This window comes from Galeopterus variegatus, unplaced genomic scaffold (genome assembly GCF_000696425.1).
Source record: "Galeopterus variegatus unplaced genomic scaffold, G_variegatus-3.0.2 Scaffold1479, whole genome shotgun sequence".
Classification (NCBI taxonomy): domain Eukaryota; kingdom Metazoa; phylum Chordata; class Mammalia; order Dermoptera; family Cynocephalidae; genus Galeopterus; species Galeopterus variegatus.
The window spans coordinates 248,883-264,025 of NW_007727590.1; the positions used below are offsets into that span (position 1 = coordinate 248,883).

At 49.1% G+C, this 15,143-nt stretch overlaps 1 protein-coding gene across 1 annotated transcript in view; it reads left to right on the plus strand.

Moving 5' to 3' along the window:
- Window positions 1-15,143, plus strand: part of LOC103594099 (plexin-A2-like) — a 53,119-nt gene that overhangs the window by 12,952 nt on the left and 25,024 nt on the right. Inside the window, exon 2 of the mRNA XM_008577288.1 lies at window positions 9,524-10,790. Within this exon, the coding sequence (XP_008575510.1) occupies window positions 9,603-10,790 (1,188 nt within the window). The 5' untranslated portion in view covers window positions 9,524-9,602. The remainder of the gene's footprint in view (window positions 1-9,523; window positions 10,791-15,143) is intronic.

The following is a 15,143-nucleotide window of genomic DNA, read 5'->3' on the forward strand; positions in this document are numbered from 1 at the left end:
GTACTAATAGCCACTTTCCCGGACATGGATGAAGTGTCAGGGATCAGGAGTGCTCCTCGTCCTTAGAAGGCTTCAGTGTCTGGCCGACTGAGGCCACTCAGGGCAGAAGAGAAGGAGGGTCTGCAAGAGAAAGCAGGAAATGCCCTCACCTGGGGACTCCAGGGCCACTCAAATTTTTCTTCAAGAGGAAAAAGTTGTGGGCAGCTTGAGGGCACAGCAAGTGGGGTTTCAGGGCCCATCCGTGGACTGTGTTGAAATGAATGCCTGGTGCTTTGTTCTGGGTTTTTCTTCCCCTCCTTTGTTACTCCTTTTCCCTTCCACAGTGTGAATTGGACCTGTGTCATTATTCTTTGAAAACATCATGTTTCATGGCAGCATAATGTGCCATTATATGGAGTAACTCTAATTTATTTAACCATTTAGTTGGGCACTTTTTAACCCTGCCCTGCTACCTCATTTCAACCTTGAACAGTCCCGGGCTCTCCCTCAGACAGTGAGGGTGGGGTGGGAAGGCAGAAGATGCGTTTCCAGGCTTCTTAGAAAGATCATTTGGAATTGCTGTGAAAGGTGACTGCCAGCTAGCAAACCTCCTGCCACAAAACACCTCAAACTCCACCTGGTCAGTGATAACCATAACTCGTGTCACCCCAGCACTTCTCCATTACCAAAATTGAGGATCAGCTCAGGGTAGACTTACATGGAACTGTGGAGCCTCGAATTTTGACCTTTAAAATTAAGTACTCAGCAAGTCTTAACATTCTAGTGAGCTTTCCAGACCAGTAATAAGGGGGTTTGGCTGAAAAATAAATTTTAAAAATCTAAACGTTGTGGAATAGTGGGGGAAGCATGGGCCTCAGAATGCTCTGTTGAATGGTACTAGTCGAGTTAGCTTCCTGAGATGCCATTTCTTCATCTGTGAAATGGGAATAATATCCACTTTGCAAGGTAATCACACAATTATCAGTAGCATATACGGAGCATCTAGCACAGAGGACCACGTGGCAGGTGGTTAATAAATAATAACAATAGTAGTAGCTACTCTTTATTGATTTTGTTATTAAAACAAATGGAAGTTTCTGTTATTATGCTACTCGTGGTCTTTAGGGTGTGAGGTCTCCTACCATGAGTTTTGAATTGGCTTAGCAAAGCCCTATCCCCACTTTTATTTCTTTTCTTGCCTTTGGAAGGAGTCAGAAAATTCCTTTTCCTGTCTTTTAAAATGCCAACTAGAACAGTAACTTTACTACTTAGCTAGTTTAAATAGTGTCCTGCTCAGAGTCAAGGGAGGAGTGGGGAGACATTTCTCCCACCCGCTTAGTGCATACAGCACTACGTGCTCCCAAGGCCCTGCTCATTTGCAGAAATTCTTTCTGACGGGGGAGGGGGCAGGTGGCCATGGCAAGGCAGCCTGCTTCCCAACCCTCCCCCAAATGGGGTTAAAGAGGGCAGAGCCCTAGGAAGGGGTGCGGGGGACGGGTGGCGGGGAAGGCAGCTGCCTGAAATGGATTGCTCTTGGAGTTTAGTTTATACCATGCGGCTCTCTCAGCTCTGCCCTGGGGGCGACCTTTAGATAATAAAGGGAATTCTGGGAGATTTCTGACAGGCCCATGACAAACAGGGTGGGTCTGCAGGGTCAGGCGGTGTATCTCCCTGCTCCCGGCCCCAGAGTAATGAATCTTGTTTTGACTTTGCAAAGCCAGCCCAGCCAGTGCCCCAGAAAAGAACAGAGCCACCCCACCCCCAGCCCCTCTAATGAGTGCACGTCTTGGAGCCCTTCATAATTCAGGGACACAACTCCAAACTTTTATAGTCTGTGAGAGGAGAGGACAAACACTGGATGTTTTGCTAAGGCCCTGGGAGAGCTGGTGTGGTTTCCAGGGCTCGATCAGAGCCCCCTGGGAGACCTGGGGGAAAAAAGCAACAGAAAACCCTCCCTGGCGTGAACAGCAGTGGTCCCAGGACAGGGCCCGTGGCTGGAAGGGGAGCTGGGGTGGGAGTGGAGGGAGATCTCTCCCTGGGAGTCACAAAATATCTCATCGAGTTCTTGGGGTCTGGCAAGTGACATATCCACTCTTCTGGGCAGAAACAGAGGAACAGGGCAGGAGAGGCAAAAAAGGATCAGACCAATCTGCAGGGAAAGCAGAAATCAGCAAATCCTAAGGCTCACCCCGAAGCAGAGCCCAGGGTGCTCTGGACCCCTGTTTTCTGCTGCAGAAAGAAGCACATCTGCCACCTTCAGCTGTCAAATGTGAGAGCTCCACGCCTCCCACTTTCTTGACCTGTGGCCGCTCATGCCTGCCGCAGCCCCAAACACACGTGTGCACGCACACACTTTTCTTTAGAAGAGCCATTCCTGAGCCAAGAAATTAGAGCACGTTACTCCTTCCTGCCATACTAGTTTGCTAAGCATTACAGACTTGGTGGCTGGAAAAACAGAAATGTATCTTCTCATAGTTCTGAAGGCTGGGAAGCCCGAGGTCAAGGTGTCGGCAGGGTGGGTCCCTTCTGGGGGCTGAGGGAAGGCTCTGTTGCAGGCCTCTCTCCTCTGCCTGTAGCTGGCCATTTCTCCCTGTCCCTTCACGTCATCTTTCCTCTGTGGGTGTCTACCTCCTTGTTTGCATTTCCCCTTTTACAAAGACAAGAATTATTTTGGAGTACAGCCCACCCTGACGACCTCATCTTAATCTGATCACCTCTGTAAAGATCCTGTCTCCAAATACCGTCACATTCCGAGGTACTGGGGACTGGGACTTGAGCATAGGAATTTTGAGGGAACACAATTCTACCCATAACATCTGTCATCCTGCCTGTCTTGCCAGTACCCAGCCCCTGCTCTTGTGCCCTGTCACCGAGGCAGAGAGTCCGTCGCTGTCACGCAGTTATGTGGGATCCAGGGCCTTGGTCAGAGCACAGGGCCACACACAGCTCTGGCCACTCAGTCCCTCACTGCTCCCCACCTGGAACGTGGATTCTTCTCTCATTACTTGCCAAGACTATTAGAGCCTCCCCAGATTTCCAACTCTTACTCCTTGGTTATTAGAGATTGGATCTAGTTTATCCCACCTGTGAAAGGACTTGCATATGTGAACACAAGAAGGACATTCACCTTCACAGTGACGGAGTGCTCTTGACACACCCTGGAGGGGCCAGTGTCATTCATGTCACCTTCTCAGGGAAGGCTGCCAAGGGTGCATGTTGGCAGAGACCCGTTCCCCTCCTCTGTCCTCTCTCTCCTCCCCCGCTCTGGGGCGAGGTATAGTCACTTAGCTTCACATAACAGCACAGAGTCTAGGGAAAAAATGACATTCGATTAATGAAGCAAACGCAGCTGGTATAGCAGTGACATCTAAATTGTTCCTTTGGTCCCATTATTTTCCTTAGGAAACTCTCTCTCTCCCCACACCCCTCCCCCCTTTCCCTTTAAATCACATGCATAAAATACGCTAATAACAATCTTGGTGTCTGTGCATGAGTGACAGCTGAAATAAGAAAAAGACTAATCGTACCTCCTGCAGCCCTGTCACATGGAGATTAAATGAGTCTCTCTCCCCACCCCCTCCCTGCTCACCACGGCCTTCCCCCAACCCTCTCCTCTCTCTCTTGGTCTCTTCTCAATGAGAATCATGGGCATTTGAATAATAATATTATAGACGCCATCAGGGTGACAGTGGGGAAAAAATCAGCTCAAACCCATGATTATTCCTTCAATCTAATAATTATTTAAATACCAGATAACTCCTTTCATTCTAATTGAGGCCTTTCAGCTGTCAGCGTTACCCAGGGTCTGCTCGCTCACCTTGTACTATCCAACGTGCCTGGACTACCTCAGAGGTCCCCGTCAGAACGATGCTCAGAATGTTTGCACGGACCAAGTGCACGAGGGACATTGGGACAGGTCCTTCTGCACTCACAGGGGACGAGCTGGGGCCTCAGAACCTCATAGTTAGATGTTTTATCCTCATGGATTTTAACTCCTAGAAATCTTAAACCAAAAGGAGCCTTCTGAGGTCATCAGGACCAATCCCCTGACTCTGGGTAAACTTATTCCTAGGAAAATTCAATATCAGAAAGGCTGTAATCTCCCTAGCATTGTGCTCAAGGGACTCTCTCTAGGTAGGATGTCCCCCTTAATGTCTAACTTCAGTCCCTCTGCTGCAGTTCTAACTCTTTTGGAAGGGGCTTTCTGTGCTTAGATGAAATCTGACCTGTCTGTGGGGTTATCTACAACCCAAAGTGTTGTGATACGGGACATTATAGCCCCCAAGTCACAATGTAGAAAACATTCCTGAGTGTGACATTTTCCTGAGCATGCCTGGGCCTAGAGGAGATCAGAGGAGGTCACTGCCCCTGGCACAGAGAGGGGCCGTTATGACAGCATCTCTTTCACTCCTTCTGCTCCTTAATCCCGCATCTCTTTCAATCTGCCCTGAGCACCACCTCCATGTCCAGGCCCAGTGCCATGCTCCCTCTGCCCATCATGGCCCACCACCAAAAGTCACCTTCTTTCCCCCAAACATGACAGCCTCGAGGCAGAGCATGACCAATTCTCAGGACCCTTCCGCTTCTGATGGAGGAAGTTCTAGGCTTTTTGTGACAAGGTGTGGGTACCAATGGCAGCCTGTCCCTGATTTATTTTGGGTCACCTTGGGTAATTTGTTTCCTGTCTATGAGCTTGGGTAGTTTCTTTGCCTAAAAAATATATATAATCTTCAGCATTCACCCTGAATTCCTGCTTTAAAGGCACTACTAATTAGAAAGGAGAGCTGGAGGAGAGGATGGACTTTGCTCTGCCGTGGGAGAGAAAGGAGGTTGGGTGAATCCCAAGAGTGGCTGCTAACTCCATGTCTGACTTCACAGCCCTTATTTTGGTGCTCACCTTTTCTCTGTCACCATCTGGCTCCTGAGGGTCCTGTCTGTGTGAGCCACCAGGGAAGTGCAGTCATAATAATGGGCACCATTTACTCTTACTGTTATGAAAACTATCAGCACCAGCACGGGGCTGGTAATGACAGTGCTGGAGGTGATGCTGGTGGACAGTGATGATAGAAGTGGAGACAATAGGACGGTGGGGCTACAGATGGCTCCAACAGTGTGAGATCCACTAATACAAACTTTGACTCAATTCAGCAAAATTGTATCCCAAATCTAACTTCTCTTCCCACCAGCTCCTTTTGCAATAAAGGAGACCAAGGGAAAGCATAAAGGCATGTGCACTCAGATCTCTTGGGAAGGACAACAGAATGGGATGGCAGGGAGGGCAGAATCCTTCACTGAGCTGAACTGGAAATGCCTGATTGTCATTTCCTCCCTGCTTTGCCACTGATGCCTGCAGCAGCTGATCAGGAAGGTATCAGATGCCTTTACCGGTTGTCACCAACACCTGCCTCCTGAATCCTGATCGGGGAGATGGTGTCATCAGGCCCTCCAAATAAAATATTTAGTGGCACTTGCTTCCCAAAGAGGCAAGTGTGGCCTCTCCTGGGCGTTGTTAGTGTTCCGGCTAAGGTGTCCTGGGAGGCTCTGCTGATAAGGCGAGAATCCCAGAGTAGCACACCCTCATTTGAGAATTGGGGTGTGGGAGAGGAGAACTGGTAGAAGAACAGAGACTAGGCAGGTTCTGGCTCTTGAGAATGCATGTGATAAGTGACTTCACAAATGAGACAGAGACAATGTGACAAAGAAGGGGGCATCATTATTGAGGGCAAACTGCTGAGGTGGGCACTAGCAGAAAGTTAGGGTTAGGAGGACATGCTAGGCACACAAAGTCATGGGCATATGTTCCTACTGGCACATACCAAAGTGAGGGTGGAAAATTCATTCTAAGACAGATCATGGGATGGATAGAGGTGAGGAACTGGAAATATTGACAAATAAATTGCTGATAATAAAGGCTAATGTATATTGAACACTTAAAATAGGCTCAACACTGTTCTACGTGCTTTACATTTATAAACTGATTTCGTCATAATCCTATGAGATAAATACTAGTACTAAACTCATTTTATGTAGCTGGTGAGATAGCATCACAGGATAGCTAAATACCCTGACCAAGTGGACACAGCTATAGGCTCTGCTTGAATCCAGGCATCTATGTTCAGAGCTCATGCACAGTGTCTCACCAAGGGCACAGAGGCATGTGCCCTTCTGCCTTACTCTGAACTCAGATAGGAGGCCTGATCCTTGTCCTCTGGGCCCTGCTTTGGAACAGCTATTTGGTAACCATCAATCTTGGTGTAGGAAGACAGAGACTCTCCACTTGCCCTTGAAGTCAGCTGTCTTTATGAAAGCCACACTGCAAAGGTGAGGTGCAAACCTCCCCTCCACCTCTCACTGCAAGAGACCATGCCTCCTCTTGACTCCAGTGTCCACTGACAACTGCTCCCAGGTGGGTGGTCTCTGAGCCCCATGGAATGAATTCACGTGGCTGATCACCAAAAGTAGTCTGTCCCAGAAGATGCTGCTTTAGGGGTAAGAGGAAAACAACCCAGGTGTAGTGGTCTGTTGAGAACTCCTGGCCTAATCAGCCCCACAGGGTAGTATAGAAACACCCCAGCTGCTACTGGGATCACAGATTCTAGAAACTGAAGGAACCGAGCCTCAAGGTATCATTTCATCTGAAAGAAGAAATCTTCGATTGACTAACAGCTTTTATTTTCCGATCAACAAGGGAAACGCTAGATAAGTCTAAAGCCACATTGTAACTCATAAGTGACACTGGCAGAATTTGAAGCCAGGGCTTCTGAGTCCCCTGCCCTTCCTCCTGCTCCAAGACCCCCTGCCTTCTAGCCATCAGACCAATTTTGCCCATTCTCTGTCCAATTCTCAGGACCCTGCACTTTAACCAGCCTCCCTGCAGTCTGGGGAGAGGCTGTGTTGGGGCGTGTGCAGTAGTGTGGCAGAGAAGAGCTCCTTGGATCTCCTCCCTTTTCCCTGCGACATGCTTCCCAGACTGAGCTCTGCTGCTGGGTCAAGGAGGGCTGTGGATCGAATGTCCACCGACAAGGTTCATCCCATGGAAAGGGAGAATATAAGCAAAAAGAGAAGTCAGGAGCTCTGGTGGGGGGGCTTCAATGATAATAGCAATGAACGTAAGTTAAGCATTCAAGGTGTGCCAGGCAGCGACAATGCAGGAAGGTTTGTCTATATTATCTCACTTACTGTCATGACAGCCTGAAAGGTGGGTACTATAATTATCCCCATTTTACCAGAAAGGAAGATGAGACTTGACTTGCCCAAGGTCCCAAATTTGTTTCCAAAATCTGCCTAACAATAAAAGCCACTCACTATTCAGGCTGTGTCTTGGGAAGATGCTGGGCAATGAGGTGAGATGGTTGATCTGAACCTCACATCGTGTTCTTCAGTGTTATTTCTGCTACCAGGCCCCACTTCCTCCACCTGCAGGCTAAACATCTATGTGCAGGCCTGTTGTGGAGAAGGCAGGAGTATACTGTCCACAAATTCAGTGTGATAGTGTCTCGGAGAGCACTTTCTAAAATGCAGACACCAAGCACAGCATGGTGGCAATTAGCCTTCTCCTCATGGCTTCCAGTGGGACACATTACTCTTCACCTGTGGCCAAAGGAACTTTCCTTCCCAGAGAGAGGGCTGTGCAGGGAATGGCCTCTTGTGTTGGTTCCCTGTACGGCAGGGGAATTTGAGGATTCTGTTATTTCCTTTCCACGGCTCCTCTTGAGGAATTCACGTCCTGCTACCGGCCTCAGGACATAGCTAAAAATAACCTCTGGTTTTCAAACCGAAAGCTCTGTCTGTTGGGAGGCTTTGCCGGTGTTCTTGTGGGGCCGGAAGGGCTGTATCAGAGGAGCTGAGGTCAGCCTGAGCCTCTCGCTGGTGTTGCTTTCCTCTTTCCAAGGAAGCCGGGGGCCTTGTGACTCACTCGAGGGAAGTCAGATGGGTCCTTCCCTGGCACCCTGGTGGCTGTCGGGCCTAGGCTGCAGAGTTGAAGAGGAGGAAGGGGGATTTCTGAAACTATAAAGAAAAATCTGGGGAGATTCTCAAGAGTGTCTATTCGAATTATAACACAGTCCAACCTGATTGGGGTGTTGGGGAACAGACAGGCCTGTCCTAAGCTGCCTTGGAGCAAATTCTCCAGCCTTTGCTTGGGCGTTTCCATTCCTGCCACCTCATGTGCCCAGAGTTCTGTCTGGACTTGTCAGAGGAGGTTGCCAGATGATCTGTCCAGCTGGAGAAAAGGTTTCTTTGCTGGATGGCTCACTGCCTCCTCCTCCTGGTACTGCTGCCACGGCCATAGTCCCTGCTGGTAAAAGTCAGAAGCAACGCAGTGATAGTGCCCATACAGGGTCTGCTCCAAGTCCCTGCAGGCAGAAAAGCTTTAGAGCCTGGGAGTTGGAAGGGAGGGGAAGGAGTCAAGGAGTCAGGGTTGGAGATGGGGCTTCGGGCACAGCCGACTGAGGCCAGGGTTGATTTCACAAATGCTCCCATTGTCAGGTGCCTCAGCAGTGGCTAGAAGGGGACTGACCCTCAGCTCGCCTCCCTTTGCTCCACCTCATGTTTTCCCAAACCCAGAACTCCTGCCCCAGTGGCTGGAGCTGGACTCGGATAGCCAGTCCCCCTTAGCAAGGAGACCTCCGTGTGTTCCTCCTGCACAGAAGGAGAAATGGAAGCAGTCTGCCCAGGACCTGGCTGCCTGGCTCCCAGGGAGGCAGTGGCAGGACATCCGCCTGTCAAATGGATGGCGGGAGTCGCCTGCCCATCTCACGGGGGCTTTCCAGGCTCCCAAATGACACATGTGGGAATCCCAGTCTCACTGGCCATGGTACATGTCACTTTTCTAATGAGTCCTAACAGCTGAAGATCAGGGGCTCTTTTTTCTGGAGAAGAGGCTGAGGGCAGGGAGGGGCACTGTCATTCAGGGCGACCGGCTCTCTTCCCTGTGGACGACACAGAAACGCAGCAGTGCGAGGTAGCTGAAGGCCAAAATAATAAGGAATTTTATTCTCCATGTCAGACTCTGGGAGTAGGTGACAGGGAGAGCCAGGCAGAGGACATTCCTAACAAGCTTTTAAAAGACAGGAGAGATTTCCACCTGGCTGGGGTAAGATGTGACAATTGGGTGGCAAGGCTGGCTGTAGTCCTGACGTCAGATTGACTGGCCGGGTGAACTTAAACAGTCTCTTAACCTCTCTGAGAGAGAAAAACGATGTCTTGAGGACAGAAATAGAGATGCTTTGTAGAGTTAAAAAGTATTTTACAGCGTAAAGGCTGGAGACCAAAATAGATAATAGGATTCCCTGAACATACCTAAGAGGGAGAAAGTAGGTTAAAAATAGAAAGACTGAAATACAGAAGGAGACTCACAAAATAGATAATAGGATTCCCTGAACATACCTAAGAGGGAGAAAGTAGGTTAAAAATAGAAAAACTGAAATACAGAAGGAGGAGACTCAGAGAGCTAGCCAGGATCGGGGCCCTGGGTCAAGAGATCCCATCCCCACATCCCATAACTGATTTTCTGTCTGACCACACTCTGCCCTGTGTTTTCCAGAACCATGTGAGGCCCACCCGGGAAGGCGGAGTCGGTGAGAGCACAGAGGATCTGTCTGCTCCTCCTTGCCCCGCTCAGGATGGAACACAGGAGGCCCTGGCCACGGGCCCCGGAGGTTGACAGCTGGTCTGTGGTCCTGCTGTCGGCGGTCTGGGTGCTGCTGGTCCCCCTGGCCACCAGCATCCCTCAGCTCAGCACCTTCCACTCTGAGAACCGTGATTGGACCTTCAACCACTTGACCGTCCACCGAGGGACCGGGGCTGTGTACGTGGGGGCCATCAACCGGGTCTACAAGCTGACGGGCAACCTGACCATCCAGGTGGCTCACAAGACCGGGCCGGAGGAAGACAACAAGTCCTGCTACCCACCCCTCATCGTGCAGCCCTGCAGCGAGGTACTCACCCTCACCAACAACGTCAATAAGCTGCTCATCATTGACTACTCCGAGAACCGCCTGCTGGCCTGCGGGAGCCTCTACCAGGGCGTGTGCAAGCTGCTGCGGCTGGACGACCTCTTCATCCTGGTGGAGCCGTCCCACAAGAAGGAGCACTACCTGTCCAGCGTCAACAAGACGGGCACCATGTACGGGGTGATCGTGCGCTCCGAGGGCGAGGACGGCAAGCTCTTCATCGGCACGGCAGTGGACGGAAAGCAGGATTACTTCCCGACTCTGTCCAGCCGCAAGCTGCCCGGCGACCCCGAGTCCTCAGCCATGCTTGACTACGAGCTGCACAGTGATTTCGTCTCCTCCCTCATCAAGATCCCCTCGGACACCTTGGCCCTGGTGTCCCACTTTGACATCTTCTATATCTACGGCTTTGCCAGCGGGGGCTTCGTCTATTTCCTCACTGTGCAGCCTGAGACCCCCGAGGGCGTGGCCATCAACTCGGCCGGAGACCTCTTCTACACCTCACGCATTGTGCGTCTCTGCAAGGATGACCCCAAGTTCCACTCGTACGTGTCCCTGCCCTTTGGCTGCACCCGGGCTGGGGTGGAATACCGCCTCCTGCAGGCTGCGTACCTCGCCAAGCCAGGGGACTCCCTGGCCCAGGCCTTCAACATCAGCAGCCAGGATGACGTGCTGTTCGCCATCTTCTCCAAAGGACAGAAGCAGTACCACCACCCGCCTGATGACTCTGCCCTCTGTGCCTTCCCCATCCGGGCCATCAACCTGCAAATCAAGGAACGCCTGCAGTCATGCTACCAGGGCGAGGGCAACCTGGAGCTCAACTGGCTGCTGGGGAAGGACGTCCCATGCACCAAGGCGGTAAGGAGGCACTCACCGTGCTCTGCTTCTGATTCGAGGTGCATGTTAGGACTTTCCTGTCCATGCCCCTCTGCACCAGGGCCTGACATGAAAGAGGTTTCCAGGCTCACGTTATCAAGTGGCAACCAAAAACACAGGGTCTTATGTACACTAGATACTGGGGACATGTTTGTTGATTTATTAAATCATGCCAAATATATGTATTGGGTGCCTGTGCCACACTGAGCACTATTGTAGGTCCTGCAGGCTTCAGCAGTGAACCATATGTCATAGCTCCCCTACCTTCATGGGGCTTACAAATGAACACATAAAACATACAGTCTGCCAAATGGTGATAATTGCAACAGAGATAAATAAAGCCGGTAAGGGGGAGAGGCAGTACCCAAGAGGATGGACTTGCTGACAAAGTGGCATTGGAGCAAAGACTGAGGATGGGAAGAAAGTGAGCCATGCAGGCTTCTGGGAAAAGCATTCCAAAAAGAGGGAGCAGCGAGTGCAGAGAATTCAGGACATGCCCGAGTGTTTGAGGAATAGCAAGGTGGCCATTGCAGCTGGATCAGAGTATGTGAGAGAAAGAGCAGCAGATGAGGTCATAGGTACCTGGGCCAAGGTCATGTACATGCAGAGCCATAGGCCACTGTGATGCCAAGCGAGGGAGTAGAGTAGGCATCAGATATCTAAGTCGGAGTCAGAAGCGAGTGGAGCTTGACCGATAGATTGAAAACTGGAGAATAACAATCAGGGCGCTGGGCAAAGGCAAAGAGGAGGGAAAAGCGAGCTCAGGATCCAGACCTGAGAACAGCAGAGACAAAGTCAGTGGCAAGCACCGTTCTGCCAGAGGGTGAGATGTTGCCATCAGAGTGTTCACCATGAGCCGCACATCCTTCCATCCATCCCTCCATCCAATCTTTCATCCATCTATCCACCCATCCCTTCATCTATCCATCCCTCCTCCTACCCTCCCTTCATCCTCCCTCCATCCATCTATTCCTCCATCCATCCTTTCCTTCTCCTTCCCTTTCTCCCTCCCTTCATCCATACATCTGTTCATCAATTCACCCATTACTTTATCCACCCATCCCTTCTCCCTCCTTCCCATAAGCCTTTCCTCCATCCTTCCATTATCCATTCATCTACCTAGCCCTCCATTCATCCATTTATTCCTCCCTCCATTTATCATTCATCCATCACCCATCTCTTCATTTAACAAGTGGGTACTGAAGATCATCTGAGTGCCTGGCAATATACTAGGCACTAGGGATGCATACATAAAAAGAGATGATTACTACTCTTACAGATCTCATAATCTAGTGGGAAGAGAGACAGAGATAAAAACAGCTGGCAACATAACATAGTGGCAAAGTATTTGGGCTTCTGAGACAAAAAAAAAAGGTTCAAATGTTATCTGTGCTACTTCCTGGCTTCAGAAGTGATTTAACATGTTTACATTCTCATCTGTGAAATGGGAATCATAATGTCTACCTTGTGGGACGTTCAGATGAGATAATATATGGCATTAGAGCTCAGTGTTATAACACAAGATAAAAGGTTCACATCTCTGTACCTACCAGCTGCCAAAAAGAGAGAGAGAGGACATGTGGGGAGATTTGCACCATGCCTGGAAATGTTAGGTTTACCATTGTTAGTTAACTGTTAGCAAGTGTGACAAGTGCTAAAACAGGCTTCTGTGCAAAGTACTGTGGGCTCTGGATCTGCAGCCTGGGGAAAAATCTGAGACTAAGGGGCCCATATGGCTGCCTTCTGAGTACCCTAAATTGAGAGCACCTGCCATTGGGACCAAAAACCACTTCTTGAAGCAGGAAAACAGATCATGCCTAGGTGATGCTTCTGTTCCCGTCATGATTTGCTCGGTACAGTAGGATAGTGGTTAAGACAATAGGCTTTGAAGTCCAATAGATTGGGATTAAAAATCAGTTCTACCACTTCCTCCTTGTATGACTTTGGGCAAGTTATGTGCCTGTTCTGAGCTGTAATTTTTTTCGTCTTTAAAAGAGATAATATTACCCTCTTTTTTTTATTATAATGAGGATCAAGTAAAAAATTTATGTAAAACCCTTAGCACAATACCTGCCACAAAATAAGCATTCAATAAATGGAGAGCTATGATTATTATTATTAATCACAGTAATAAAGAACCAGTTATATTCTTAGTTCTCTTACATTTATAAAATGAGGAAATTGGAGTAGATAATCTCCAAATTTCTTTTCAGCCCTGAAATTCTGTGACCAATGACCCTAACCCATTAAGAGCAGTGGAGAGGAAATGTAAGGGTTAACCCCTTTCAGAGTCCGGCCTGGTTCCCATAGCCCAGAGGGGGCCTTGTCAGGAGGAAACTGCTGATTCCTGCCTGCTTCTGAGCCAAAGGAAAGAGGAAGACGACACCCTCCTCTGCTCCAGTGGTGGTGCAGAGAGACAAGCCTGGGCTAGTGACCAAAGGACAGCAAAGGCACTGGGAGAGAGGTGACATCAGATGGGACCAGGATCTCAGAGTGAAGAGCCCCTGGCCCTCCATCCCTTCAACGTCACACACAGCAAAGGCACTGGGAGAGAGGTGACATCAGATGGGACCAGGATCTCAGAGTGAAGAGCCCTGGACTTCCATCCCTTCAGTGTCACACCCTTCTGTGCAGCCTTGACAGCAGGGGACTGCAAGAAGAAGGGTCCTTAAAGGTTCTTATAATCCAAAGGATCCCAGACCTGGGAACCCAGAGACATTTTGGTGGTCTTACAGGGGATTAAGGATTCATGAAAGAAGCTGTGGCCCCAGACTTTGATTTTAACATGATCTCTGGAATAACATGGAAATCTCAGATCAAGGGTTTGAGCTCTATCCCCAGAAAAGGGATGGGAAAGAGGACTATCACTTATTGAGTAGCAGTTATGTGCTAAAGGCTATGCTGGGCAATTTAAGTGTTATCTCACTTGCTCCTCACAATGGCCCTAGAAAGCAAGAACTATCCTCATTTTACAGATGGAAAAACAAAGGCTCATAAAGACTAAGCATGACTATAAATGATAAAGCAGGGATGTGAATTCAGTTTACCCATATGACTTCTGAGTCCAAGCTCTTTCTGTTTAGCCATTCTGCCTCTAAGAAAAGCCATACCACAGGCTTTCACCATCTGAGCAAAAGTAAAGGGGCATCAGGTGTTGGGGAATATCTGACGTTATATTGAGAAAGAAATTGAGGAGATAAGGAAATGCCAGACAATCCCAGGGGCTTGAGCTCAGGGAGAAAAAAAAAAAAAAAATTCTTTACAGTTCTAGAGATCTCAGAATTGGGGAGAATGTTGAGAAATCCACAATTACCAGCACATTTTTGCTTCTGTCATCATTTCTCAAAAGCTGGCTTGGGCTATGCCTGTGCCCAGACTCTGCAGCCTTACCAGCACCTGCAGAAGGTGGGAAAGAAACTGAAGCCACAAGATCAAGGACTTTCAGAGCTGACAGGAAGTTTGACAGTTACTTGTTTCAGTCCTTTTACTTTACAGATGACAAATCTGAGGCTCAGAGAAGGTACATCACATATCAAGGTCATATAGCTGGATAGTGGTAGAGACAGGACTAAAATCTGGATTTCCTAAGTCTTACCAGGGCAGCTGCTGCCTACAGTGTAGGAATGAGGAAGAGAAGTGGAAAGCATAAAAGGTAGTAGCTGATTACTCCGACCTGCCTGTCTAAGGAGATAGAAATTCCCATCACTGGCTCCAGTGGCATACTGGTAAATATTAAATAACTGACTCTGTGCAGGCAAGGGAGGGATGGGAAAGCCCTGGTTTTTGAAAGCCTCCTACCATGGCTGATTTCAAGCAACAGTGTGATGCAATCTTCTCTCATGAACTGGCCCTACCATGCCACTGCTTCACTCCCTTCCTGAGAAGCTCATTCCTTCTGCCGTGGGGGGCTCTATGTTATCCAGAATTCATGGGTCATCCTTGACCTAAGACATTGGCTTCCTTTGCTAAAGAATACACACACACATAAGAGAGCACCATCATTCCCAGTAATAGCAGGAGCAGCAGCTCTCTACAAAACAGTACGGGATCACAAGAAACGAGTCTCTGTTCCTTTGGGATTGAGACAGGAATGGAAGGGAAGTCCCTGGTTTAAAAAAAAAAAAAAAAAAAAAAAAATCATGTGCTGTAGCTTATAAACCAATTATTCCAAGGAAATGAGACTGTCAGCAAGTGATGATGTGTCAGCCTGCTCTTCCCTCATGAGGGTGAGAGGAGGAGGTTGCAGGCAGCAGGGAGCAGACTTCTCTCTGATGCCTTCTATGCTTCCCACAATAGCCATTTCCTTCCACCTCTGCGAGGCCTCCCCAGACCCAG